The following is a 26,354-nucleotide window of genomic DNA, read 5'->3' on the forward strand; positions in this document are numbered from 1 at the left end:
ACAGTAACCTATTTTCAATAATACACAGATGCACAAAGATTTTATTAATAAAAGAATTTATTTAAAAAAAAAAGACAATATGACTAACATAACTAAGTTTCACAGAATCTTTTAAAACATTGAAGCAAATCAGTGTACAGCACATAAGAGCATGTCAGATATTAGGCATAAAGGATCATAATGCTGCCAATCCACCAGATGTTCACTCATATCCGCTACAGGTTTAGACCACTAACATCTTATTTTGGTGGCTCAAACAAAACACAGAAAAGTAAGAAGCCTAAAATGCATAGGTCACACAGCAAAACAAAATTTCAAACGAGTAAACAGTTCCTTCACATAAATAAGATAAGAATTGTGTACCTTGACTCATTTCAAATATACATTAGTTTGTCAAATTGATGTAGAAAGATATACAAGTTTAGTGACTTAAATGCATCCACACACATGCACACGTACCTGTGTAATGTCTAGGCAAAGAAAGAGTTGAGTATTACATGTTAGCCAAATGAGTTGTTTTGTCAAGTTCTTCCAAAAATACACCAGAGTCTATTAATGTACAAAATTAAAGAAAAGAAATAAAATATACAGCAAACCTAAAAGAAAAAGAATTAGCAAATTCTTTTCACTCTGCTCAGGATTCTCTTTAAATCAATATTACTGAAGGAGAAAAAAACAAACAAACTGAATCAATCGTTGAGCCATGATGTCATCTGGTAAGGTGCAAAAACGTGATTCACTGAAAGGTTTAAAAGCACACTGCTGCTACAGATTCAGCGCCAACAGTTCAAAATGACAAGAAGCACTTTGAAAAACACACAGACATCCCAGAGCTGGAGCTAGTAGAATACACTATAGCAGGAGAAATCTTCTATATCTGCAACAGTGCAAATTATACCATGAAAGACTGCTTCTGTTTGAACTCCCCCTGAAACACACACACACACACACACACAGTAAGGATTAAACTTAATTTCTATTTAGTTATACACAGAAACCTACCGTACTCCAGCTAATTAAGAGAAATAAAAGGTTGCTATAATATACAGTTTAACAGGGGTTCCCAAACAATATCACTTTTAATGTCAAACAACCAAACAGAAATAAAATAGCAGGGCCCCTGATGAAGAGAGCACAGTTTATTTTATCAACATAATCCAACATCTTACATTTTATGCACAAACATCATTTTGAATAATCATCTTAATTTGCAGGTTTTGCTACTTACCTTATTAACCCACAGAACCAAACCAATTACACAGCAATAACAAAGACAAATAAAACTCTCCCTGGCCATATTATTAGGAATTCATGCAGTTACACAATCCACCAATAATTTGGCAGCAGCACAACGCATAAAATCATAGACAGATGTTTCTATCAAGCACCAGAATAGGAAAGAAGTGTGACCAAAATCATTGGTGAGCTAGTTTAAGTATTTCAGAAACTCCTTACACAAGTCCCTAGAATTGATCAAGAATGGTGTGTAAACCCAAAAATAACAGGACATCTACAGTTACTCAGTAATCAGTCTGTACAACCATGCTGAGCAGAAAAGCATCTCAGAATACACAACAGGCCAAACTCTCAAGCGGATGGGCTACAACAGTTGACCATATCAGGTTTTACAATTGTCAGCCTTAAAGAACAAGAATTTGAAGCTACAGTGGGCAACTGGACCTTCGATGCAGATAACCAAGCAATATTTCCCTATTTTTAACTAGAGCAGGTGCCCACTGTAGCCTCACATTACTGTCCTTTACAGACAGAAAAACATCAAAATCACTGATTGTGTGCATTCAGAGATGCTTTTCATTTCAATTATTCAAACCAATGTTTGGGCTACTGTTTGATGTTCTCTTCATCAAAGAGGTGTCTGCAGAGTCTCAGGGTTTTTTTGTTGTCTTTTGCACTATTCTGTGTAAACTCTAGAGCCTGTTGTGTAAAGTGTTTCTTAAATACTTAAACCATTTAATCTGGAACAAACATGGAGCAAAGTCAGTGTCATTACATTCCATCCCCTTATCAATAGGTAAAGCTCTTTTCCTGTATCTGTATCATTTTATGCATTGGAGTGTTGGCACCTGATTGGCTGATTATATGCAAAATAAAGAAAAGATTGAAATAGGAAATAAAAAAGGTAAAAATGTAAGAACATAAAACCAAACAATCTGATATTAGAGTGTTCTAAAACAGTATGGTCATATAACAAAAAAAAACAACAAACAAACGTTGTGTCACATGGTACTCTACGTCTTATTAATACTAAACATATAGGCTTTTAAGTAAAAACATTTGATGATTAAGTACTTACATCATCTTCATCACCATAGTTCTGTGCAGGCTGTGTATACACTGTTTTTCCCTTGCTGTAATACAACACAAACAAATCACAGCAGTAAATAGATATGTTCATAATAGTTGAAACTAAAAATGAAGATGAAAGATCTTGTACATTGAAAATATACAGAAGCTAATAAGTATCTCCTACCTGTCAGACATTGCTGAAAAGAAGAAAAAGCAGAAAAGAGTGGAGTTAATGCAACACTGTATTTATACAATATTTGACTGTATACTGTGTATATTGATGCAGTTTGGAGATGCTCAGACCCAATCATCTAGCTATCACAATGTGGCCCGTTTCAGACGCACACAAATCCTTATGCGTGACCATTTTTCCTGCTTTTAACACATTAACTTTGAGGACAAAATGTTCACTTGCGGCCCGATATATCCCACCCACTAACAGGTGCTACGATGAAGAGATAGATAATCAGTGTTATTTGCTCACTGGAGAGAGAGTTGTGTGAGATATATATATATATATATATATATATTATATATATATATATATATATATATATATATAAAGGAGTACTTACTGGGAAGATAGCCCTTCTTCTTGGCATACCACAGGCCAAAGATAAGCAAGACAATAGCAAGCAGGGCTATAATAACTCCAGCAGCGATACCTCCAGCATTCAAATCACCTAGAGATCGAAACAAAAAAATCCTGAAATTAAACTGGAACTGTACATCATACATTATGAGCTTACATTATTACACCACTGTAACCAACATTTTGAAAAGGTTTACTCACGGACATCCATAGACACGGTTTGCCCACGCTGAGCAACCCCCTGCCCATTGGAAGCTTCGCAGTAATAACTTCCACTGTCTGCCTTACTCACGCTGGGAAACTCCTGTTACTCACAAACAGATATAAAGTAAACTGTCAACTACTCAGCACTTTTAACCCTATTTAACTTTTTATTGTTTAAAGACATCAACTGACCAGATTGCCGTTCAAAGCGTTCAATTTGTAGGTCAAGTTCTTAAAGGCGGGGAACTTGCTGGGGTCATCAGGCAAAGGAGTGCCATTTTTATACCATTTATAGGTGGAAGGAGGAGAACCGTCCTTGTCAAAGCAAGTCAGTAGGACGTTCCGGCCTGTCGTGGCAGATGTGGGGATTTGGCTGATCGGTATAGAAGGAGGAACTGCAACAAAAAAAATTGACAAAGTTAAAAGGGGAAAAAGTGAAGCTGCTGAAAAAACAACAGCATTCATGCTTAACACACAAGTGACAAGAGGATCTAAACCAGGGGTGTCAAACTCATTTTCACAGAGGGCCACATTAGCATTATGGTTACCCTTAAAGGGCCAGATGTAACTTTTAGGCAGTATAAAATGTAGCTAAATGTAACTAAAGGTAATGTAAAATAAATGCAACTACTCCTTAATGTTAAATAACTCTGGATTTTTATTATTCAACTTTATTCAATATTACGTATATATTTGTATAAATGTAAAAAGAAATGTTTGCTTGATGCTTTATTATAACATAAATCCTTTTAATTTGTCAGCTTATGAAACCCACATTACTCCATTAATCAGTGATCAAACTATCCAAGTGAATAAGAATAAATAAGTTATGACATTAACTTTGTTCAAAACTTTGTCATAGTTGAGAGGGGCAGAATAACAGTCTAACCAACAATTGTGTGTGCTAAGAACATGTGTGACAGGTGTAGCATTTTACATAAACGAATGGCTGTACACGGCCTTGCAGGGGGATACATCCAACTAATGAGAGATCGTTTGTTTACAGTGAACATTCGTCTGCATAAACAAACGCAATTTGCCTTTTAATTCTTGCACCATTTGTTGTTTTTCTTGAAGGCTCACTTTGGCATACTTAGCTCCGTGTTTGGTGTCAAAATGCTGATGTAGATTGTACACTTGACAACCGCCACTGCTTCATAACACAAAAGACATACCGGTTTTTCTCATTGAAGCACAAACATATTTACATTCCCATCTTTCTTGAAACAGTCTTCCATCTGCATCAACTTTACTCTCCCTGGACATTATGGATCATTCATTGTATTTCTTAATTCGGAGAATGCCACTGATGTGGAAACACTGCAATCTAGTGGTGGGATGCCGTCACTTCACGGGTCACATGATCGGCATGCATTATGGGAAATGTAGTTTATGGTCAATGCACCCTTTTGACTTATTAAGTATAAGATAATCAGACCTTTTAAGCTCTCGGGGGCCACATAAAATAACGTGACGGGCCACATTTAGCCCGCGGGCCTTGAGTTTGGCACATATGATCTAAACTGTCTCAGGCATGTTGCACAACATTAAGTCTTACTTCAAATAGCTAATAATAATTGTTGACATGATGACTTCATAATGATCATTAATTTACCATTTATGTAAGCTCCTTTAACAATCAGATTCCCTGCAAGGAAGGCCTACAGACAAGTGTACACTTTTCAAAATAACACACAGCACTTCCTGTTGCAATAAAATGAACTATAAAATTTGCCAAAAATCAAGTTATAAAAAAATGTTCACTATGAATTAGGGGTGTAACAGTACATGGTAGTTTGTGGTACATCTCTTGGTTTTTAATTTAAAGTCGGTTCAATTTCATTTCAGTTAGGGGGAAAATTAAAAAATTATAATTATTATTAAAATTTTTGAACAACAGTGTACACTTTTTAAATCAAATGGAAATAAAATGCCTGCTTGGTTTAAATAAAAAATTAAATATAAAGTAGATAGATAGATAGATAGATAGATAGATAGATAGATAGATAGATAGATAGATAGATAGATAGATAGATAGATAGAATTAATAAAATAAACTTTATTATATTGATTCAAATTTTATCAACCGATTATAAATTATTCATTAAATTCATATATTAATTAATTCCTTCTATCCTTCATTCAGTCATTCACTCCCTCCAAATGTGGGATTGACTGGTATTTCTCCTTTCAAGAGAGATTATTAAAGCTTTATATAAAACACAATAAAAATCACTAGTGTCTTACAAACATTGACAATAGAGCTGAAACGATTCCGAGTAACTGGAGTAATTAGAATACAAAAAAACCATCAAGGCAAATTATTTCCCTTAGGCTTCGTTTATCTACACACGGAGCATTTGAGTTTCCCCATGGACCATTATACTGTCGCACTACCCACTAAACCCTGGAGCGCTCTGGCAGGTAAACACAAAAGACGCTACAAAATGAAAAAATTGAGGAGCGGGGAGAAAACAGCGAGGGGAAAGTAGAAGATTCATATGGAAGCCAGTTTCCACCACATAAAAAAAAAAAAAAAGTTTGCCTAATTCTTACTTTTGTTCTCGCAATGCCGAATTTTTTTTTTTTTTTTTTTTCGGACAGCGTCACCCCTCTGTAATGCCAGAAAGCTTTACACATTGAAAAGAAAAAATTTTTGAGTGTGTGTGTGCCGGAAACTGGCTTCCATAAGGTTCAGGCCAAAGAAAACGACAAAGTTTTGGATCATTTCCAACTAATACACAGAAAACACTTAAGTGTGTTTACAGTTTTTTTATATACTAATCGCAAATATATTTTTATTTATATATTTGTATTTGCATTAAATGCAATATGGCAATGAAATGCACTAAATGGGTTTAGTTTTCACTGATATTCTTGTATGAAATTTCATTAATAAAATGTAAATTTTTCTAAAAAAAGGAAACAAATTACTTGTTCATTATAAGAGACCCATCTTATTGTCTCTTGTATATTTAGTATTGCTCTTTAATAAAGAAAAAGTACTTCTTATCCGAATAATCGTTGGAGTAATCAGTAGAACACTCGATATAATCGATAGCAACAGCTCTAGTTGACAATTACAGGAAGTCGATTTTGACATGCACATTTTTCACATGCGCTGGACATATCGTGTTTCCGGTATGGATCGAGTAGCCACAGTGGCACTGAACTGCACTGCAATTCCAAAGGAATTCTGGATGCAGATTTGTGAATTCAAACTAAGACTAATTACTCCTTAATTTCTAAATCAGTTTTGTGATTTGTTAACAATGTACTTTACCATCAATTGCATAAGACTTGATGATGCAAGTTTTTTCCTGTGCATTAGATTTTCAGATATTCAATAGTGAGCAAGTTCTAAGATTTCTGGTCACTCTTATGATTGACCAGTCATTTCATATCTCGTTTATTTTATTTGGATTTCATATCAAAAATGCTTAGTAGATTTTCTAACTAAAGGATGAGGAACTCACCGAGCACTGTTAGTTTAATCGAAACTTCTGCATAGCCGGAGTTGCCAGACACTTCACAGGCATAATCCCCAGTGTTTTCTCTGGTGGCATTTTGAATCCTCAGACCACCTGGGTACTGAGTCATCTGTCCTTTATACTTATCTAAACAGAAAAAGAAAGAAAGAATTTTGTTCTACATTTTTACAGCACAGTTCAAATGTATACATTTTTTTTCCACCTAAATTATATTTATATAAACATATATGAAAAAAAATCAACTTCATAAAGTATGCTGACAAAATTAGTTTCATTGGTAGAAAATAAATGGATTATTGGTTCTAACTTGGGTGTCCTACCTGTGATCCGGTTATCAAAGTAGATGAAGAACTGTGAGCCCTTTAAATTACTAAATTTCCATTCCACTCGAGTTAATGATCCAAAATCAGCAGAGTAATCGCATTTCAAATCAGCTCCTAAACAAATACAAAGATATTTATTCAAAACAAAGCTAAATGCAAGTGTTTCTACACAGTTACTGAAAAACATGAAACCTGCCCTAAAGCAAAAGCCTCTGGTTACCCAAAGAACACAGTTTCTTTTCAATTGCTTCCTTCAGTGAACAATTACAAATTGTCAAACTGTCCAGTCAAAACAGACCACAAAAAAGACAAACAAATAAGGACCAGAAGCTGGAATACACTTCTAAATGTGAGTTGCTTATTAATTCATAACAGAGACCTAAAGTGTAAAAACAATGAAGGTGGGGAAAAAGTACGCTGAAAGGTGGAAGAAATGGACGTACTCACCGCTATTTTCTTTAACCATAACGTTGGGTGTACTCGAGCTGGCAGAAAAGGCATGCAGGCCTGAGGAAGACAGATTTAGTTAATTTCACCCTGTTATACTATTAAACTATCATTTCACATTGCCACAAACAAACTTTAGACAGAAGTAAAGCTGCATTTTGCACGTGTAAAACCCTTGTTGTATTCACAAGGAAAAAAAAAAAGATTCTTTTAATTTCATCAAATGTTTTCATTTCATTTAACAGATATATGAAAATCCACCATCTTTAACTTATCTTCACAACATAGGATTTATCTAATAATAAAGTTATTACACTTGGCTCACATTTTAGGAACTGCTTTTAGTTTTGCTTAAGAACTTGTCCAAAACTGCATCTTATCAAGAAGCTTCAAGAAGAATTCCTGCTTTATGAATTCCCTGCTATCTCTGATGATACATCGGTACCTAAATCGTGATTAAATGCTTGTGTATATTTAAGATTAGACTAATTGTATGGCTTTGTAACTATAAAACGTGATAAATGTCTTCAAAAGTACTTATGCTGTTAAATTAATAAATGCTGCAATGAGCGCTTTAAAGTACTGCACATGAACCCATTAGGCGATCACTAATAATGTATACAACATTTCTGTAAAAGTTCAGTCAGGCGGTCCGTGAACATAGCAGAGAGCTGGCTTCAAGCCTGTTGACTTTCTTTTCACGTCTTCTCTCTGCTTGACCACAGTATTGCCTCAAATTCTACAAAAGTTTTGTGCCCAGTCAGAAGCAAAGCATTGAGAAATAAGTAGCCAGTCTGTCTATTGCTTAAAAAATGAAAAAGAGAGTTTATAAGGAGTTTCCGTCACATTAACCAAAAGTTCTCAAAATGTTTATTACAACGAAACCCTTTAAGTGGTTAAGAAAAATGTACCTAAACCCCACATTACAGAATTACTTTACTTACACACTGGCATTAAAAAATAATTACAAAATAAAAAGCATATCCCCTGCTATAGTTTCCACACACCACTCTGAGAAAGATGGCCTTTTTGGTATCAAGGCCATTTTAGTATCCTTCTTAAACATAAATGGACCATGTTTTGTCTGTTCAACTCTGTTGACGCCAAGAAGAGATTTTTATACTGACTCCCAAAAACAGTTTGTACTTTGATAACAGAATAAGCACACCAGTGGTTAATTTCTTTTTAGTCTCGCAGCATTACAAGATCATCGTCACTGTTAAGACGAGCACAAAACCTAAACCCTCTTTTCTTTATTAGTGTAAAACCCTGTACTTATGTGCAGTTCTACGTATGAATGTGACTGTGTTCAGCAATCTGGTTATTGAATAAACAATATGTTGTGAAACCATGAGTGGAAAAGACATATTGCAGCTGTAGAAATCTGAACTCTTGTACTTTTTTTTAAACCTCACAGTTCTGGTTGAGGATAAACAAAGAATAATTACATGATGAGATGAAAGAATGAGTACAGCAAGGACATTTCTAACATTCCGTGAAAAAAAACCACTTAAAACAGTATCAATACATTTTAGATGAGTCAGCATATGTCCCTCTATTTCGGTATTTTCCAAAGTCAACAAGTTCAACCAGTGTCAAAATACTAATGATTTACAATCCTACTACTGGGTTTCACGTCATATCTCTCAATGTTTCTTCTGCAGCTGTGTCACTTTTGGTTCTGCTTGGATATAGTTTAGGGAAACTATAGCTACATTTAAGGAAGTTTTAAAATATATATATATATATATATATATATATATATATATATATATATATATATATATATATATATATATATATATACACACACACTAGATCTACTTTTAGTAAGCTGCTTTATGATCAAAAAAAGATTATAGGTTGAACAATGGATGTTATGTGTTTACTCTTTTAGTCATTGCATAAATATAATTGAAATATAATAAATAAGAGTTAAGTCACACTGAAAACAAACAAACAGAATTATTCGATCATTTTCTACAAGGTTAAATATTTAATGATCTACTATTAAAGACCATGGAAGTGTGCTGGAACTGAAAGCTTGGATAAGGAACATACTGAATGCTAAGGAACTGCCTGTCCCCCCCAAAAAAATAAAAAAGTTAGAAGTTCTAGCTCAGTGGAATAGATATTATATTCTGTACAATCTGAATATTTTCAAACCGTTTTCATGCCTCATAAATACCCCTTAATTCACTTCAGGCTTAAATTACTTATATACTTAAATAACTCAGAGGCTTCGTGCACATGCCAGAACACATTCATATCGAAATACAAAGTAAAAAAAAATTGTTTTCCAATTATTTAAACAGAAAAAAATCGACTCTCCAGGTTTTGGAGTATTTGCCATAGGGTTACTTCCTTGTTTGGAGAGAGAGCAGGTTTCGACTGGGGGAAGGGTAGAAATACAGGTTGTCCAGGTGAAACTAAAGGCTCGATTCCGAATCGACTCCTAGTGAGCGACTACGTGACGTGAATGTGGAACGACACCAAGAGAAATGCAGTGCATTTGGAAATTGTAAAACGCACATATAAAAATAACGATTGATTGTGTTGGAATCACCTGCCGAGCGAGTCAGTTCTCACACACACACACACACACACACACTAGTACTAAAAAAAGTTGTTACATCTGCACTTCCTTTCTAGTAACTTTGTAGAAATAAGAAACATAAAAAGAGAGAAAAAAATAAATAGCTGTTTTACACACAAGCCCTTTCAACAGTTTCACCGCTTCATTTGGAAATGAAACCTCCATACCTGTTGCTTGCCAGCAGAGAAGCGCAATCACGAAGAACATGACGGCGAAACCAACTATTCCGTTTCCAACAGCCTTTTTAAGAGAGAGACAAAGCAGACAAAAGAAGTTTCTCTGAGGAAATTCGCGTCCGTTTACCAGAGTTTGTGCGCTGATATGTCCAAAGGATTTGGTTATAAAACGAAGTGAACGCCCTTCCGTGTGAAACTCGGTACCTGGCGGAGGTGCTGCATTAGTACACGCCCAGTTTGTGACGTAGTGAGAGTCCAAGGCGCGGTGAGACTTGTGATGGACACCGGTCAAGTTGGCCTTGTTTTGTGTTCGAATATGTTAGAAGTTTTGGTTTCACATTCAAGGTGAAGCTATTATAGCTTTCCTATATTTGGTTGTGACCCCAAAAAATCGTTTCTGCAATTTCAGTAGTGTTTGACCACAAAACAGGAAGTAAGCAAGCATGGCACAGAGAGCTGAATGTTTATTCATTTTGAAGCTGATACTGTGATATGTGCATACACATTGCTTTTACCAATATTTGCGATAGCAGATCATTATTATCCTTTCCTCGCAACGTCAAATCAACCTGTGGACATGGGACCAACTGTCTTCATACTAGAAAACGTGTCAAGACCGGTGTTGTCATTCCAACACTGGTGCAACTGCACATTTGCTTAGCGGTATGCAAGATTATGGTTGGTAACCCCCTCCATCTCCCAAAAAGAAAATACAAGAATAAATACACTATGCAATTGACACCCTCATGTGTGTCACCCCTATGCGTCGTCCCTATGCCTCGCATTTCCTGCACACCCCATTTTTGCTCCTCTGCATTTCAACCATATATAGTGCAGTATAACATTCCCCCAGGATGAAGGTGCACATACGACTACATAACAAAAAAAAACCCACAAACCAACTTGCACACATGCACTATATATATAGTGTGTGCAAGTTAGTTTTGTGTGTTTTTTTTTGTTTTGTGCAAAGAACAACACCAAACAGTGAGATGGTAGGCTTAGTGACAATGCAGCAATGATCAGTAGAGAAGATTTGTGTTGGTGCAAATGTAAATATAAATATAATTGTTTTTAGCAGCTTTTCGCACAAAACAGCAATTCTGTACAAACAGTTAATGGGTTTGTTCATGTGTGTGTGTCAGTCCAGTCTCTTTGTATTGAGGAGTCAGATGGCATGTGGAAAGGAGCTGTTATACAGTCTGGACATGAGGGCCTGCATGATTTGGTACCTTTTTTCAAGATAACAGAAGAGTGAAGTGTGTGTGTGAAGGGTATATCAAGTTTGGCCTTTTGCATTTGGATTTTTTCCCCTTCTCTCTTTATAACTTAATGCTTATATTTATTATTTGATTGTCAAATCACATCATTCCTTTAGTTGTAAAAAGGCTTCCAACACCCTTTCTTCTAATCTTCTAAATCTTCCAATCCCTTGCTTAAATACTGAGTAAAGGTACAAACATACTTGCTTTTGAATGTACTTACATCTAAAAGAGAAGCAGCACTGATTTGAAAAGTATTTTTAATAATTTATGCAATTTAATGTTCCATTGTGTTGCACATCATACATTTTTAATGGGAGTGTTATATTGTTACAGACAAACACACGAGAGTACCAGTATTCCACACAACTCTCGTGAGAACTGTGGAGGTACGGTTGTAGCCTCACAACAGGGTATCATTTTTTGCAATTTATGTATTCACTCACGGGGGGAGTAAAAAGTAAAGTCATACTACTACATTTCCGAAATGCAAGTAGCTTCTTGTAAATAAACAAAATTGCATTAAATGTTGTTAAATGTTGTTAACCTGCCGGCATGACCAGTTTTGGGGAGAGTTTGTGTGGATTGAGGGTATTCCCACAGTTTGTCTGTAACAACAGAAAACTCTCTCCTTTAAAAGGTATTAAAATGTAATGCAGTACACATTCAAATGTAATTAGGTAAAACATTTTCAAAGTTATTTTTTTATTTTTGTTATTTTTTACTGGAAACTGCCTTGTGCTCCTTTTGGTTGCTGTAAGGCGCTATATAAATAAAATTTAACTTGACTTGATTCGAATAATGGAGTTAAATAACTTTATTCCTGTCCACCACTGACAAATGAACAGTGTTCAGTGACACAAGGGGGTTTTGTCACAATATAAAGATACTGTAGTCTTTGTATTATCTCTCTCTCTCAGGCCTGTATGCTCTCACTGGCTCTTTAATTACTACCTGTCATTTATAGACTGTGTCTCTCTCTCTTTAGCTTAATGTTTTTTAAGTAAAACAGTATTTCTTGGTCTGTGGCATTGTCTAACAGCCAATAATTTATGTTACTCATACAGTGCTTATAGGTCAGCTTTCCTGACACAGACTAAACACCACCTTGAAATGAAAAGTACTTATTTTCAGTAAAGGCGTATACTTAAATGATGGCGTAAAAGCTCAAAGTGCAGGCTGAGTGTTTGTGGAGGGTTTTTTTTTGTTGTTTGTTTTTTAAGAAAAAAGCATCTGAAAAAGGAAAAGTTCTTGATCATGTTCTGGGGGTTTATGGTTCTCAGACACTGAACAGAAACACTTGGATTTAGTCATTTGTAAGTGGTCAGTATTTAGGTACTTTCTGCAAGTATCTACTTTTCTAAAGTATTTTCATTTTTTTTCCAGGAACTTTCATTACATTTTAATGTGTAAAATTATACTTTTTACTCTGCTACATTTCAGAAAAATAAGTAGCTCCTCGTGAATACACATTACATTAAATGATTACCTGTCACAAGACCACAAGCTTAAAGCCACAGTTGTGCAGAATAATGAACCATATAATTCCACAAATTAATAGATTTTTATAGATCAGTAGTTTTCCTTTTAATTCTTAAATGTGTTGAAAAGCGTGGACATTTTGCCCAATTAAATATGTTAAAGGAGTAGATTTTTACTCTAACACATGAATGGTGTACTTCATTCAGCACAGGTTTTGTTACAGATAAATCTCTGCATTAATTAAGGACTCTGTCTGGTTTTTAAAACCCAGTTTAATATTGGCTGATTTGGGAATTTAATGATTTTTATCTACCAAAATGATTTGTATTTGTAGTTAAATTAGTTAGAGCTATATCTATATTACTGTGAACCTAACAATGTTTTGGTCCTCTACTGGTCTGCTCTCTTAGCTCAGTATAAAGGATGGAATGTTTAGTAACCAGGCATCCAGAGGACTGAAAAGGCAACCGAAAAAAAAGCCATTGTAATTAATTCAAGTGTTTGGTACCAGACTTGAATACTAACACAGTCCCCAAACACAGCAGTTTTGTTTTTTTTCCTCCAACTTTTTACTTATGCCCAATTAGTGGATCTTGCATATAACAAAGCATATACATACTTGTCTAGAATTTATTTTTACCAATGTTAATTAAAAACGTGACCCAAAAAACCAATAAGCATTAAAAATTATAGTACCAGCTGATTGATCACTTCTGTGTTTTACAATTCTAATCGAGTATTATATCCTGATCTCACACAATTTAAGAGTTCATACTATCTTCTTCTTTTTCTTCTGGCTGTTCTTGTTAGGGGTCACCAACGCGGATCATCCGTCTCTTTACTACCCTGTTCTCTACATCTGCCTCTTTCAAACCAACTACCTGCATGCCTTCCCTCACCACACCCATAAACCTCCTCCTGCACCTTCCTCTTTTCCTCCTTCTTGGCGGCTTCATCCTCAATCGCACCTCCCTCACCTTGTCCCCAAAACATTCACCATGTCCTCAAAACAATAAACTAATTTCTAATCCTGTCTATCCTCATCAATCCCAATGAAAATCTCAACATCTTCAGCTCTGCTGCCTCCAGCTCCAGCTCCTGTCTTTTACTCATTGCCACTGTCTCTAAACCATACTGTCTCTGCCGTAATCACAAATCTTTCATTCCTAGGTACACCATCTACCACTTTATCTAATTCACTCCAGAATTTATTTTTCTCCTACATTTCACAGCCCACTTGTGGAGCATAGGCACTGATAACATTTATCATCACCCTTTCAACTTCCAGCCTCACATTCATCACTCTATCAGAAACTCTCTTCACCTCCACTACACTCTTACTGTACTCCTTCCCCAGAATCACCCCTACACAATTTCTCTTTCCATCTACACAATGATAGAACAGTTTAAACCACCTCCAATGTTCTTGGCCTTACTCCCTTCCCACTTGGTCTCCTGAACACACAACATGTCTACCTTTCTCCTCTCCATCATATCAGCTAACTCTCTCCCTTTACCAGTCATAGTACCACCATTTTAAGTGCCCACCCTAACCTCTAATTTTCTACACTTCTCCTTTTCCTGCTGTCTCTGCAGACATCTTTCCCTCTCCTTCTCCTCCTTCGGTCAACAGTAATCCAATCCACCGGTACCCTGTTGGCTAACAATACTTGTGGCTGTCGTTGAAATTCTGGTTCGTGATCCGCATGTTTGATTTTTGCCCCCCCCCCCCAATTTATCCATGCTTGTGACCCGCACTAAGATTGCACTGCCTTGTGCAACCCTAATGGCTGAGGTTCAAGAGTTTATGCTATAATAATATTAATTAGGATGAAATGCCAAAACATTTATCCGGACTGAGAGTAAGAAGCACTCCGATAGACATTGTAGTGACATGTTTAAAAGCCCGTTCAAGTGAGATAATGTATTTGCAATATATTTTATGTAATATTATACTGTATTTTATGACTGCACTTAAAATCAACAGTCTGCTAGTGGCTCAGGACCACACATTGCATTTAATCTATAACACTATAATAAATGGACATTTGGTGCCACCCAGATGCGGATGGGTTCCCTCTTTGAGTCTGGTCCCTATGCCATCTTAGGAAGTTTTTCCTTGTCACAGTCACCACTGGCTTGCTCATTAGCAACAAACGTACATTTAAAAGGAACAAACATTGTTTTTTTTTTATTACAGAATTTTCTGTTTAAAGCTGGTTTTTGACAATGTCCTTTTTTAAAAGCACTATACAAATATGAATGGAATATTTTTACACATAGGAGTATTAAGCTTCAGCTCCATTACTTAATTAGCAACAATAGTTAAGTTTTGTCTAGGTCATGTTTGGTCAAGTCATGTTGAAGGACATTTAAATACAAGCATACCAGACAAAATTATTTTAATCCTAGCTAAACAGATGTGCATGTTAGAGCAGGAGAGAGATTGTATTAAATATTTTAATACAAAACACATTTTATTTCTTTTAATACAAACCTAGGAAATTTGGTACAAATAACATTGGTACGTTACTAAAAATTAATAGAGAGTTTGAGATATAGAAATCCCTGGATTCTTTCTTCTCCAAAGCCTATGTTCACTAAACATATGGCAATACACAGTATATTGCCAAAACAAATAACAGACATATATAGTGAGGGTAAACTATCCCATATGACTCAACAGCATATGTACATGTTAAAGAGCTATCAAACGTTTTAAAGAATATTTTCCTGACTCTGATAGGGGTTAAATTTTACGCAAGTCATTGTTTAGAATAGAAAATTAAGGAAATTTGACCCTGTTAACCAGTACAAAGATTTTAATGACCTCACTAACCAGCAATGTAAATCTCCTGTACATGCTGAGAGGCATGGCAAATTCCTGTAACTTAGTAGCACAAATGTATTGGCTTTTAATTTTAATTCAGGTCATAAAATGAGCTTAATTTCCCATTTACATACTGATCATCTCATAAGACAAAAAATAAAATTACTCTTTAGACAGTAATGATCTTGCTCCAAAAAAAGAAAAACCCCAACAACTTTTAGTGCAGTGATATGTATACCTGTGCTATATCTGTCCATTATTCATTTACTCTGAGGAACACACAGGAAAACAGAGCTTTTACAAGCTCCTCTAAAATCAATTACCTTCTCTATAATTCATAGCGTTACCCAACATTATCAGCCATAAGGCAAATTAGACTTAAAAATCAAGTCCAAAACCAATCTGCCAGACAACCTCTAAAGAGTGTTCTTTAAAAAAAAATGCTGAGAGCAGGGCTGCTTTAGCGTAATTCATTAGAAGTCTGTTGCGGGAGGCACGATCCAATAGGTGCAGGGCTTCACTGAGGGTCCATACTCGACGCGGTGACGATACCGTGATGCCTCAGCTGGTTTCGAAGCATCTGATTCTTAGATTTCCAGTCTTCCACCTATGCATGTGTATATAAAATATGCAAAAAGAAAATGAGAAAGGGGAACAAAGCTGAGTAGAGCTTGCTCTACAGGGCAGAAACCCTGTACCTAGCCCAAGGTACTGCTGAAGTGTGCATAGGATTGTTCGTAATCAAATGTAGTTTTTCCCATTTATGTCCACTCATGAGGAAATTCTGACCACCACCTCCTGCAGTTAATATTGTTTCCCTTACCAGTAATAGGCTATTTGTGACAATGTCCAGTTTTAAGGATTATACAAATAAAATTTAATTGAATATTTTGGTCCTGATTTAACTGGTTAAGTATATTAAAGCACTCATTCCCTGATGCACACCTCTCTATTGCTTACACTAAACAAATATTTATTTGGTGGACATGCCACACTGTACATAAAATATGACCCAAATGCACATGCCTGTAGACTATATAATTTCAAAAGCTTGAAAAACCAGAAAAGCTTTTCTCTCCTCAGCCTTGGTAGACATGGGTCCATGTTTTGTGTATATTGTAAACGTATTAAAGCTACATCTAATAACCTCTTGTCTGAGAAGCTGGTTGTCCAACTTTAGTCTCTCCAGCGTTTCCAGCTCCTCTGATAATCGGGAATTGCTTTGGCGTAACTCCTGAATGTAATCACAGGCTTTGGACAGGATCCCACCTTTACTCTTAAAAAGACAGAGAAAGTCAGGAAAAGAGAAAATGCAAACACAATGACTAGTTCCACTGAGCATGCACTACCTGCATCAGAATCTATCTTCTGAGACTGTGCTCAGACTCACCTGGTTAGATTTAGTTGAGTCTAAAGTACAGTCAGGGATTGTTTTAGACAGCTGGACGATCCAGTTGTTTATTTTGTCCCTGCGTCTACGTTCAACTTGGGAAACAAGGGGGCAAAAAGTAAATAAATGTAGCATTTGTACCATCAGTATGGATATGTGGGCAGGTAAAAAATGTATATTACCTATATCACATTTTTTAAATTCATGCGTTACTCCAGAAGTACAATCTTTAGAGCTCTACCTAAAGTTAACTTAGCTTGGTTCTTGGGTTACCTTCTAGGATCATAAGAGTTGCAAATTTCATGAGATGCAAGAAACACTATATACCAAGGGCTACCGGTTCCGTTTAACCACTACCAAGTCTGGAACAGTAAAACTCCCACACCATGTCTCATGCACACCAAAACATACCAGTTTCAAATGCACTGGTCAGATAAAGTATGAAAGTTGCCTTAGAAGGCAATTAGCCCAGCCAATAAGGAAATAAGTGACTGTGCATAGTAGGTTTTTGTAAAACTAGGGCAGACAGAAGAGTATTTCCCATGAGGCCTCCACAAGGCAGCAACAGCCTCATGGTCAAGCCATGTTCATGGATGTCATGTTCAATGTAAGTATATGTAGCAAAGGAAACTGATCCTACTCCAAAAGTGTAGGATTGTAAAATCAGACAATCCAGACCAGTTTCCATGTTATTAAATGGCAAGTGCTCAATTACCTTCATTATGCTGTGCTCTCCTCTTGTCATCTCTTGAAGAGCAAGGAGTCTCTGCCTTACTGTGGAATCAAGAGGAGAATATGATTTAGGTGAAAGTTTAATAAAAAAAAATAAATAAAAAAAAAGCCCTCACTCCATCCAGACAAAAAAAGATTCATACCTCTGATTGGTTGTGCTCAAAACATCCTGTGGTGACATCATTACATAGAGTTGGCCTGAGGACAAATAGAATGAAATTATGCACACACTAGAAAAAACATCCCTTTACAACACTGAAAACTAATCAAAACTAAACAAAAATTTGTACTAATTGACTTGCAAATAAGCAGCTCAATTAAATGATACCCAATCAGGTTTAACAGATATAAATATATATATATATATATATATATATATATATATATATATATATATATATATATATATATATATATAATTATAATAATTTAAAAAAGTAAAAAAAATCTAAATAAAAAAAAAAAGAATACCATCACTACGATACAAAACTAAATAACAGTGATACACAATTGTATTCAGATATTCAAAATAATTAATCTAAAACATCAGTATTCACGTTATCTTTCCTGGTATAATCCAACTTCCAATATTTTATTAATTAATTACATTAATACATAATATACAAAGCCTATACTATTGCTTTGTCTTTGTTCTAAAAAAAAAAAAAAAAAAAAAAAAAAAAAAAAAGGAATAATAATAAAAATAAAACAGTTCAAGGCTGATGGCATCTTAAATTTGTAATCTAGCAAACCAGTGTTGATTTACACTTACAAATTTTCCCGAACCATCAGAGAGGTGAAGCGCAAACATGACAAACATGGCCACTTCCAGGACGGCAGAGATACCCAACGCTTGTGACAGTGACCCCTCCCTCCCAGATGTGCTGAATAACTTCTACGCCTAGTTCGAGGTGCAGAACTCCTCCTCTCAACAACCAGGTGCTCTGTCTAACCACGGCTGAAGTGAGGAAAACTCGATGCAGGGTTAACCCACGGAAGTCTGCTGGACCAGACAACATTCCTTGCAGAGTGCACAGGGAATGTCCGGAACAGCTAACAGATGTCATCACCGACATCTTCATCTCCCTGAGCAGCACTGTTGAGCCTACCTGCCTCAAGACAACGTCCAGGCACATAAAGACCCAGCTACCACCCTCATTGGACCCCAATGAGGTCCCCCCAATGAGGATAAGCAGTTTGCTTATCATCCAAACCGTTCCATGGACGGTGCCATGGCCAGGACCCTCCATCTGGCCCACCTAGACAGTAAGGACACATATGTACAAATGCTGTTCATTGACTTCAGTTCAGCATTTAACACTACTATCCCTCAGCGTCGGATTTAGAAGCTTCTGCAACTGGACTTCCTGACTGGGAGACCACAGTCAATCTGGATCGGGAACAGCATCTCCAGCACCACCACACTGAGCACTTGGGCCCCTCAGGGCTTTGTGCTCAGCCCACTGCTTTTCACACTGCTGATTGATGGCTGTGTAGCAATGCCACATTAAGTTCACCGAATGACAACCGTGGTGGGTCTCATAAGCAAGAACGATGAGTCAGCATAGAGAGAGGAGCTGCAACAGCCAACAACCTGTCTCTTAACATTAACAAAACTTAAGAGATGGTTGTTGACTTTAAGAAAGCACAGAATGGCCATTCTCCAATGAACATCGAAGGTTCCTCCATGGAGATCCTCAAGAGCACCAAATTCCTTGGTGTTCATCTGGCAGAAAAATTTACCTGGTCACTCAACACCAGCTCCATCAAAAAGAAATACCAGCAATGTCTCCACTTCTTGAGAAAGCTGAGGAAAGCCTATCTCCACCCCCCCATCTTGAACATGTTCTACAGAGGGTCCATCAAGAGCATCCTAAACAGCTGCATCATTGCCTGGTTTGGGAGCCGCACCATCTTGGATCGGAAGATCATTAAAGTCTCTCTCCCCTCCATCACAGACGTTTAAACCACACGCAGCAGCCGCAAAGCCAACAGCATTGTGGACAATTTAATTTACATAGTACAAATAAAGTAAATAAAAATTTTTATTTGAAATAGAAAATACACACACACAATCTGTTTTTTTCCGTCTGAGGTGACTCGTATCTCTGAAATGTCGTAAGTCGAGTGGTCGTAGGTTGGGGTCTGACCGTATACAGGCTGTTTTGCACCGCTCGATTGCTGCTCTTACTGTTTTTGCACAACATTGTGTTCATGTTTACAAGTACACTCCGGTTTAAAGTTCTCTTTTTTGCACATTGTACTGTATAACATTTTACAGTCGATTTTACTGGTCGGGGCGCTATTTTGCGTTTTGTGTATCTGTCCCACACTCTCGTGTTGTCTGTTGGCACTGCCTTTTGGCTGCACTGTTTGCACTCACTTTAGTCCTTAGCTCTGTGTTCTGTGATGTAGCTCTGTGTTCTGTGATGTAGCTCTGTGTTCTGTGATGTAGCTCTGTGTTCTGTGATGTAGCTCTGTGTTCTGTGATGTAGCTCTGTGTTCAGTGATGTAGCTCCATGTTGTTTTTATGTAGCTCCAGGGTTCTGGAGAAACGTCGTCTCATTTTACTGTGTACTTTATATGGTTGAAGTGACAAAAGCTTCTTGACTTAATAAGGAAGTCTGCTAAATACTATAAATGTAAATGTCTAGGCAATAATACAGAGGCACACAGTTGTACAACAGATTGGTTTATAAATACCTAAATAAATAAATCATCAAGGATCCTCTCCAAACTATTAACAAATTCCAGTAAGCAAATAAGCGGCTGAACCATGAATTCAGTATGCAAACACCACTTATTTACCTGCAGAAGTAGGCTGCGCCAGCAGGGAATCTGCCGCATGGACATTGGTTACTATGGTGGCTGGAGCAGTATCACTGATTGTGGATGGGTAATAGTAGTGACCCTCTGTGGCCTCAGTATCCAGACCCTCAGCCTGAGAGTACACAGCCTGAAAACACAATAAAATGTTTCCCATCCAAACATGTTACTAATAAAAGAACACCAAAATGTTTAAAACAACATGCAGGTCTTTTTGGGTTTCCATCAAGTATGTAAAAGCCCTAGCCAAACACACTCATACAGAGGGTAAAGTAAAGTAGTATTATAGTAGTATAGTAATACCACATGCCCTATATCTAGCTCAGAAAGTGATTGATCATTTAGCAGTATTAAAGTATTTACAGATGGATTTCTAACCTGAAAATTAATAAGAATACATGGTTTAGGGCAGTTTGATAGCGTTTCTTACTTTTCATATTGTTGATTCTAAATTCTTGACATTTGAACCAGCTCTTATAGGTTTTACAAATAAATTGGTGGAGAAAATCTAAGGATAAAATCATCTAGTTATTATAAGACAACACATCCAAGGTAAACCATCCAAATATGAGACTATGTAGTTCTAAAGCTAATGTCCAATATTAATGTAACATTGCGATTTCAAGGACAACTGTCCAGTAATGGATATTGGGGTTTAAGGTCCAATCACAACAACATGGCTCTAATGCTAATTAGTCTAATAGCCATATTGGAACTGTCATTCTAGGGGCAATCTCTGAGGAATAATTACAATATGCACAGGGGCCATAAAGAAATGAAAATGTGTCCCAAGACCACCCAGCAATGGCATTAACAGTGCCTCGTGTTAATAATGAGGCAGGTTCCATGGCATATCACAGTAATAAAAAAATAATAACTAATGGGTCTAATAAGATTAGATTCAATTGCCATTGTGCAGGGTACATGTACAGGGCAAACCAACCAGAGAAGTCCCAGTAGTACAATGTTCTTATGCCAGTCTCATATACCAAATATTTTGTTACCTGGAACTTATAAGACAGTAGAAACAGGTCCAATTACCCGTGTTATTGGGGGTGTTCCATCCTGCATTGCTGCAGGGAAGCCAGTCACAACACTAACAGCTGCAGTTCCATCTGCCTGGGCTTCCATTTGCCCATCAGCTACATGGATTACTCGATAGGTCACCTGCAGCATAGAGGTCAAGAGGTTAACCTCCCTGAGTAATGGATTACCTCCCAAACAGCACCACTAACAGGGCTAAAAGACTAAAAGGCAACCAGTTTGGCTAAAGTCTAGTTGAATTCCAAGATAATAATTAGCAAAAATTAACATTAATTGTATACTGGTAGAGAATTAAAGACAAAGCTTTGCCTAAGTCGAATACCATACCTGTCCGGTATTTCCCTCCGTTTTGAAAACGTATTTTATTGGCTGTTCGGTAGAATATGTGGCTGCTGACTGTATCGTCGTAACAGCAGATGGATCAACAGCTGTAGCAATAGATCCTTTCACAAAAAACACACAGACTGGGTTAGAGTTGCCAAACAAGATAGTCAAGTACAGCAAGTGTTCCACCAAAAGGAAGCACATATTACATTTAGGCATTTTACATACAAAAAAGCTAATAAAAAAATTAATAAATAATAAAATAAAAGGAGGTGCTCCTTCTAGTATAGCTTAGTAAAAGGAGAATTCATCATACCCTGGAGGGCACTACTGACAAACTACAATGCAAGTCAAATAGGATGGAAATTTTTTTTTTGTCTTTTAAAATGGCATACCCTCCTCCATGATTGGCACATCCACCTGTGGATCAGGGCTTTTCTGTTGCCTGTAAAAAGAGTAAAAGAATGAGAGATTGTGAGGAGGGGGGGAGGATATATAAAATAAAATTTAATATTCTCATTCATCAACATACTAGTTGGCTTACTACTGTTTATAAAAGTCAGAAGGAGTAATCAAATCCATGTGGATTCCCAAGCCTGATCTTAGACAATCAATAAAAAATAATAATCTTATTACACTGTGACACATTTGAAGATCTGCAACAAATGCAAGGGAACTGTAACAATCAGGAACAACGAACCTGAAACCAGGAAATACAGTTAAAAATAAAAACTGGAGCAGCAAGCTATTAATATGTACTAGTTTGGTTTTAGAGTGTAAGAATTAATGCAAGACAATGTTCTATCTGCTCTATTTAAGAAAAACATACCCCAGTGCCGGTGTCAACCTACCCATAGAAACAGCTGGCGTGCTTTTGTTTTTGATAAGATTAAAAATGCTGCATTTCTCTTGACACATAAATTTACAAATATCTGAAAACACATTCTTGGACCTCAGATGATCTTAGAAGTTCTACTATTAGAATTAAGTATGATTAGAAAAAGAAAGAAAGCCAGCTCCTGGGGATTTACCAATCAGCTCCAGCACACCTGGCTCAAATATTTAAATGCTACTTAGCACCTTAATTACGAGTGTCAGGTGTGCTGGGACGTTTTCACACTTAGTTTGTTTCAAATAATTCCTGAAAGCTAGTTTTCTCGTAATGTTCTCACTGGTTTTTTTATGTATTGTAATTATTTTCTTCCAGGATTGTCAATGTAACAAAATATCATTTTAAAAATGCCTTTGATTTAAGTAATTCGTATTCTCTAGATTTCTCTGATATCAGGAAGCTTATTTTGCTGATGATGCAATAATTAAACAGTTGGAGAAGTTTTTGGTAAGTACAAAACATGCCTCTGCAACCACACCTTCTGTTCCCAGTACAGGCCAAAGTGTTTGTACACATAGCAAGGCTTTGAGCAATCAAGATCAGGAGGCAGAGATGCACTACCTCTAGGCGCTATGATGGTGCAGCATGGGCACCCTTATCAAGCTTATAATGCTGGTACGCTTACTTTTAAAGTTCAATAATGTATCTCTATTTGTAAGATTTAACACTACAAAAGAATGCTGTGTTGCAGTTGAACTGTGACAGAGTTGCTAGATGCTATACTAGATTACACTGTCTACACTTTCTTGCACTGGATATGACCAAGAGGCTTGGAACACTAAGGAGTTTGGACAGATCACGAACACCCTTTTGAAGGTAGGCATGTGTCTATTTCAATTTATAATTTTTTTTTTTTACCAGGGTAAGCAGGGTTTACCACAAGATGTACACCAGTGGTGCTCACACTGTTTTCGGCTTGCAAGCTACTTCGAACTAAGTCAAAATGATCTAACAACATTAAAAAAAAATAAAAATAATAATAATAATAATAAAAAAAATATATATATATATATATATATATATATATATATATATATATATATATATATACACACACACTTTATATTAGGGCTGTTATCGATTATTTTAGTAATCAAGTGTTCTATTGATTATTTCAACGACTGAGTAATTGGATAAAAAGTACTTTATTAAAAGAGCAATACAATATATGCAAGGGAAAATAAGACGGGTTTCTAAAAATGAAAAAAAAAATCATTTTTAGAAAAAATAATTATTGCTGAAATTGCATACGAGAATATCTGTGGGAACTAAACCCTTTTAGTGCATTTAATTGCCATATTTATTTGTATTATGTGTAGTTAAATTGACTAAATAAAGCATCGAGACATAATAGAATGTTTCTAATAGAAATGGTACCTTTTTGTATTTTGTGTGTGACCTATATGATCTGCTCGGATTAAGCCAAATGCCTCAAAACACATCGGATGGTGCTTCATCAAGGAGATGGATGATGACCATAAGCATACTTCAAAAATCAATCCAAGACTTTTTATAGGCAAAGAAGTGAAAGGGCAAGAAGGGAAGTAAAAGCAGCTGCAGGTCTGTCACTTCATCACCAGGGAGGAAAGTCAGTGTCTGGTGATGTCATTGGGCACCAAATGAGAGAAAGGCAAAGAAAAAAGAAAGAATAAGCTTAACCAAGACAAAATGGATGAAATATCAGCAGCTTGCTTTCTTTAGTGAAATATCAGTCAAGTCTCTGTTTCCAAAAACAGATTTTAAAGCCCCATTTCAGGATGAATATAAAAGCAAGTCAGTATTGTTTAAGAACAAATTCAACCTCTCATACATACACACTGTTCAATGCATGCACACAAATAGTTTTATTGCATTTAGCAGCAGCAAATGCTTGCACTGCATGTTTCCATTATTTGTAAATGACACCTTCATTTTGGTTTGCTAAGCTCCTTCAAACCAAAGCAAAGCACGGATCAGCCAGTAAAACACTCACCCCTTCATTGGATTCAGCCCAAATATACGGTTCCTTCTCAAGCTTCAGCGGGATTTTACTCACTGGTTGAGTTCACATACAGCTCCTGGAAAACGAACAGACATGATGGAGGTTTGTACAGAAATGCAACACACACACACACACACACACACACACACACAACTATTACAGACACTTTTTTTTACTTTTCTTATGTCCTTAATTTATGGCATAGTTCGTTTGGAGGATTCACGAGTAAGAAATTCAATTAAATTGTATTTGTATAGCATTTTTACCAATGAACATTGTCTTAAAGTAGCTTTACACAGACAAGGGTTCTAAAGTTGTAAAAAAATGTCTACTTTTAGTGCCTGTACATTTGTTCCTTATACTTTTAATTGTATCCCATGAAACTTAAAATGATAAAATACGTTCTCTGTTAATCCTCATTTCATTGTTTGGTGTAACAGATGCTTTTCTGTACATGATAATAAATTCTTGAATAATGGGTAAAAGAATAAACTATCCTATCTGATTGTACAGTCCCGTAATATAACACGTTTAAAAAGTTATACTTTGATGAATTTGTTGTCTAAATGTCTGACGTTGAGGGCGTTAATAAAATAAACCACAATAAAAACACTTTCAATGCAAATGAGTGCATTTTAATGGCGTGCAAAAGCAGTAGAAATATCGAATCTAAGTTCCATTTAGTTTCATGGTACTGATCTTTATCTGAATGTAGATTCTTTTTCTTGGTGTTTTGTATCATAAGTTATATTTAGTGACCTAAACCACTGTAGCAGCCGCAAACCTCCTAGAAACAAAGCACATCATGGGTATTAGCATGCCGCTCTTCCTGTATTACGTTTTACCCATTTTAACCCTCACGTATTGCATTTTCGATTACAAATGAGTATTAAGGCGTCAATTAATAAAAAATAAAAGCATCCAAAAGATCCAAAAAAAGGCAACAAGCAGATATAAATCATTATCAACCTGTATTCTACAGCTAGCAGTGCAGTTAGCTAGTTAGCTACCCATCTTTCAAGCAAACACCAAATGTAAAGACAAACTTATCTATAAAAAAACCCCACACGTTTAAAAGAAATAACAAGTTAGATGACCTTATAACCCGTCCACTTTACCCGAACTGGGATTTCCTTGCAAATTTATTTATGCAAAACGGCCATAAGACCTGCCAAAGCAAAACATTCCGGCGTGTTTATAACCTTTTACGCATGCGCGTTTCACACAGCATGCAGTTCCCACCAAGCCCACTAGAGGACATCGACACTGCATATATATATATATATATATATATATATATATATATATATATATATATATATATATATATATATATATATATATATATATATATTATATATATATATATATTATATATATATATTTGACACACACACACACACACACACACACACACACACACACACACACATATATATATATATATATATATAT

General features: G+C 36.1%; 2 protein-coding genes across 5 annotated transcripts; both read right to left on the reverse strand.

The window, feature by feature from the left end:
• Window positions 1-39: 39 nt before the first annotated feature.
• Window positions 40-10,432, reverse strand: LOC310720859 (junctional adhesion molecule A-like). Of its 2 annotated transcripts, none has more exons than XR_014531832.1 (9): window positions 10,128-10,363; window positions 7,365-7,424; window positions 6,915-7,031; window positions 6,580-6,720; window positions 3,296-3,498; window positions 3,101-3,203; window positions 2,883-2,990; window positions 2,315-2,504; window positions 40-928 (listed from the first exon to the last, which is right to left on the reverse strand). XR_014531832.1 is itself a non-coding variant. In XM_083531986.1 (9 exons), the coding sequence occupies exons 1-9, from the start codon at window positions 10,165-10,167 to the stop codon at window positions 893-895; spliced, it is 867 nt and encodes a 288-aa protein (XP_083388112.1). In that variant the 5' UTR covers window positions 10,168-10,432; the 3' UTR covers window positions 40-892. The 2 variants fall into 2 exon arrangements, 1 of the variants encoding a protein (XP_083388112.1); XM_083531986.1 differs by having other exon boundaries at window positions 2,315-2,369; window positions 2,879-2,990; window positions 10,128-10,432.
• A 4,906-nt stretch (window positions 10,433-15,338) lies between these two features.
• On the reverse strand, window positions 15,339-26,149 carry usf1l (upstream transcription factor 1, like). Of its 3 annotated transcripts, none has more exons than XM_083531985.1 (11): window positions 25,997-26,149; window positions 24,891-24,975; window positions 22,422-22,471; window positions 22,030-22,145; window positions 21,700-21,825; window positions 20,641-20,788; window positions 17,976-18,030; window positions 17,816-17,874; window positions 17,101-17,195; window positions 16,858-16,979; window positions 15,339-16,317 (listed from the first exon to the last, which is right to left on the reverse strand). In XM_083531985.1, the coding sequence occupies exons 2-10, from the start codon at window positions 24,896-24,898 to the stop codon at window positions 16,887-16,889; spliced, it is 750 nt and encodes a 249-aa protein (XP_083388111.1). In that variant the 5' UTR covers window positions 24,899-24,975; window positions 25,997-26,149; the 3' UTR covers window positions 15,339-16,317; window positions 16,858-16,886. The 3 variants fall into 3 exon arrangements, with proteins under 3 accessions (XP_083388111.1, XP_083388109.1, XP_083388110.1); XM_083531983.1 differs by having other exon boundaries at window positions 16,858-16,986; XM_083531984.1 differs by having other exon boundaries at window positions 16,858-16,986; window positions 26,018-26,145.
• Between the last annotated feature and the right edge of the window lie 205 nt (window positions 26,150-26,354).

The sequence above is a fragment of the Silurus aristotelis genome (assembly GCF_946808225.1).
Source record: "Silurus aristotelis genome assembly, chromosome: 26".
Taxonomy (NCBI): Eukaryota; Metazoa; Chordata; class Actinopteri; order Siluriformes; family Siluridae; genus Silurus; species Silurus aristotelis.

Coding starts and splice junctions, on each gene's coding strand:
- LOC310720859 (XM_083531986.1), bottom strand. CDS start 10,167: ATGTTCTTCGTGATTGCGCTTCTCTGCTGGCAAGCAACAG. Junction 7,425..10,127: donor TCTCTGCTGGCAAGCAACAG/GTATGGAGGTTT, acceptor TGTCTTCCTCAG/GCCTGCATGCCTTTTCTGCC. Junction 2,370..2,878: donor AAGGGCTATCTTCCCAGTAA/GTACTCCTTTAT, acceptor GTTGTATTACAG/CAAGGGAAAAACAGTGTATA.
- usf1l (XM_083531983.1), bottom strand. Junction 17,875..17,975: donor TTGAGCACAACCAATCAGAG/GTATGAATCTTT, acceptor TTGATTCCACAG/TAAGGCAGAGACTCCTTGCT. Junction 16,318..16,857: donor ACCAGCTTCTCAGACAAGAG/GTTATTAGATGT, acceptor ACACATGCATAG/GTGGAAGACTGGAAATCTAA.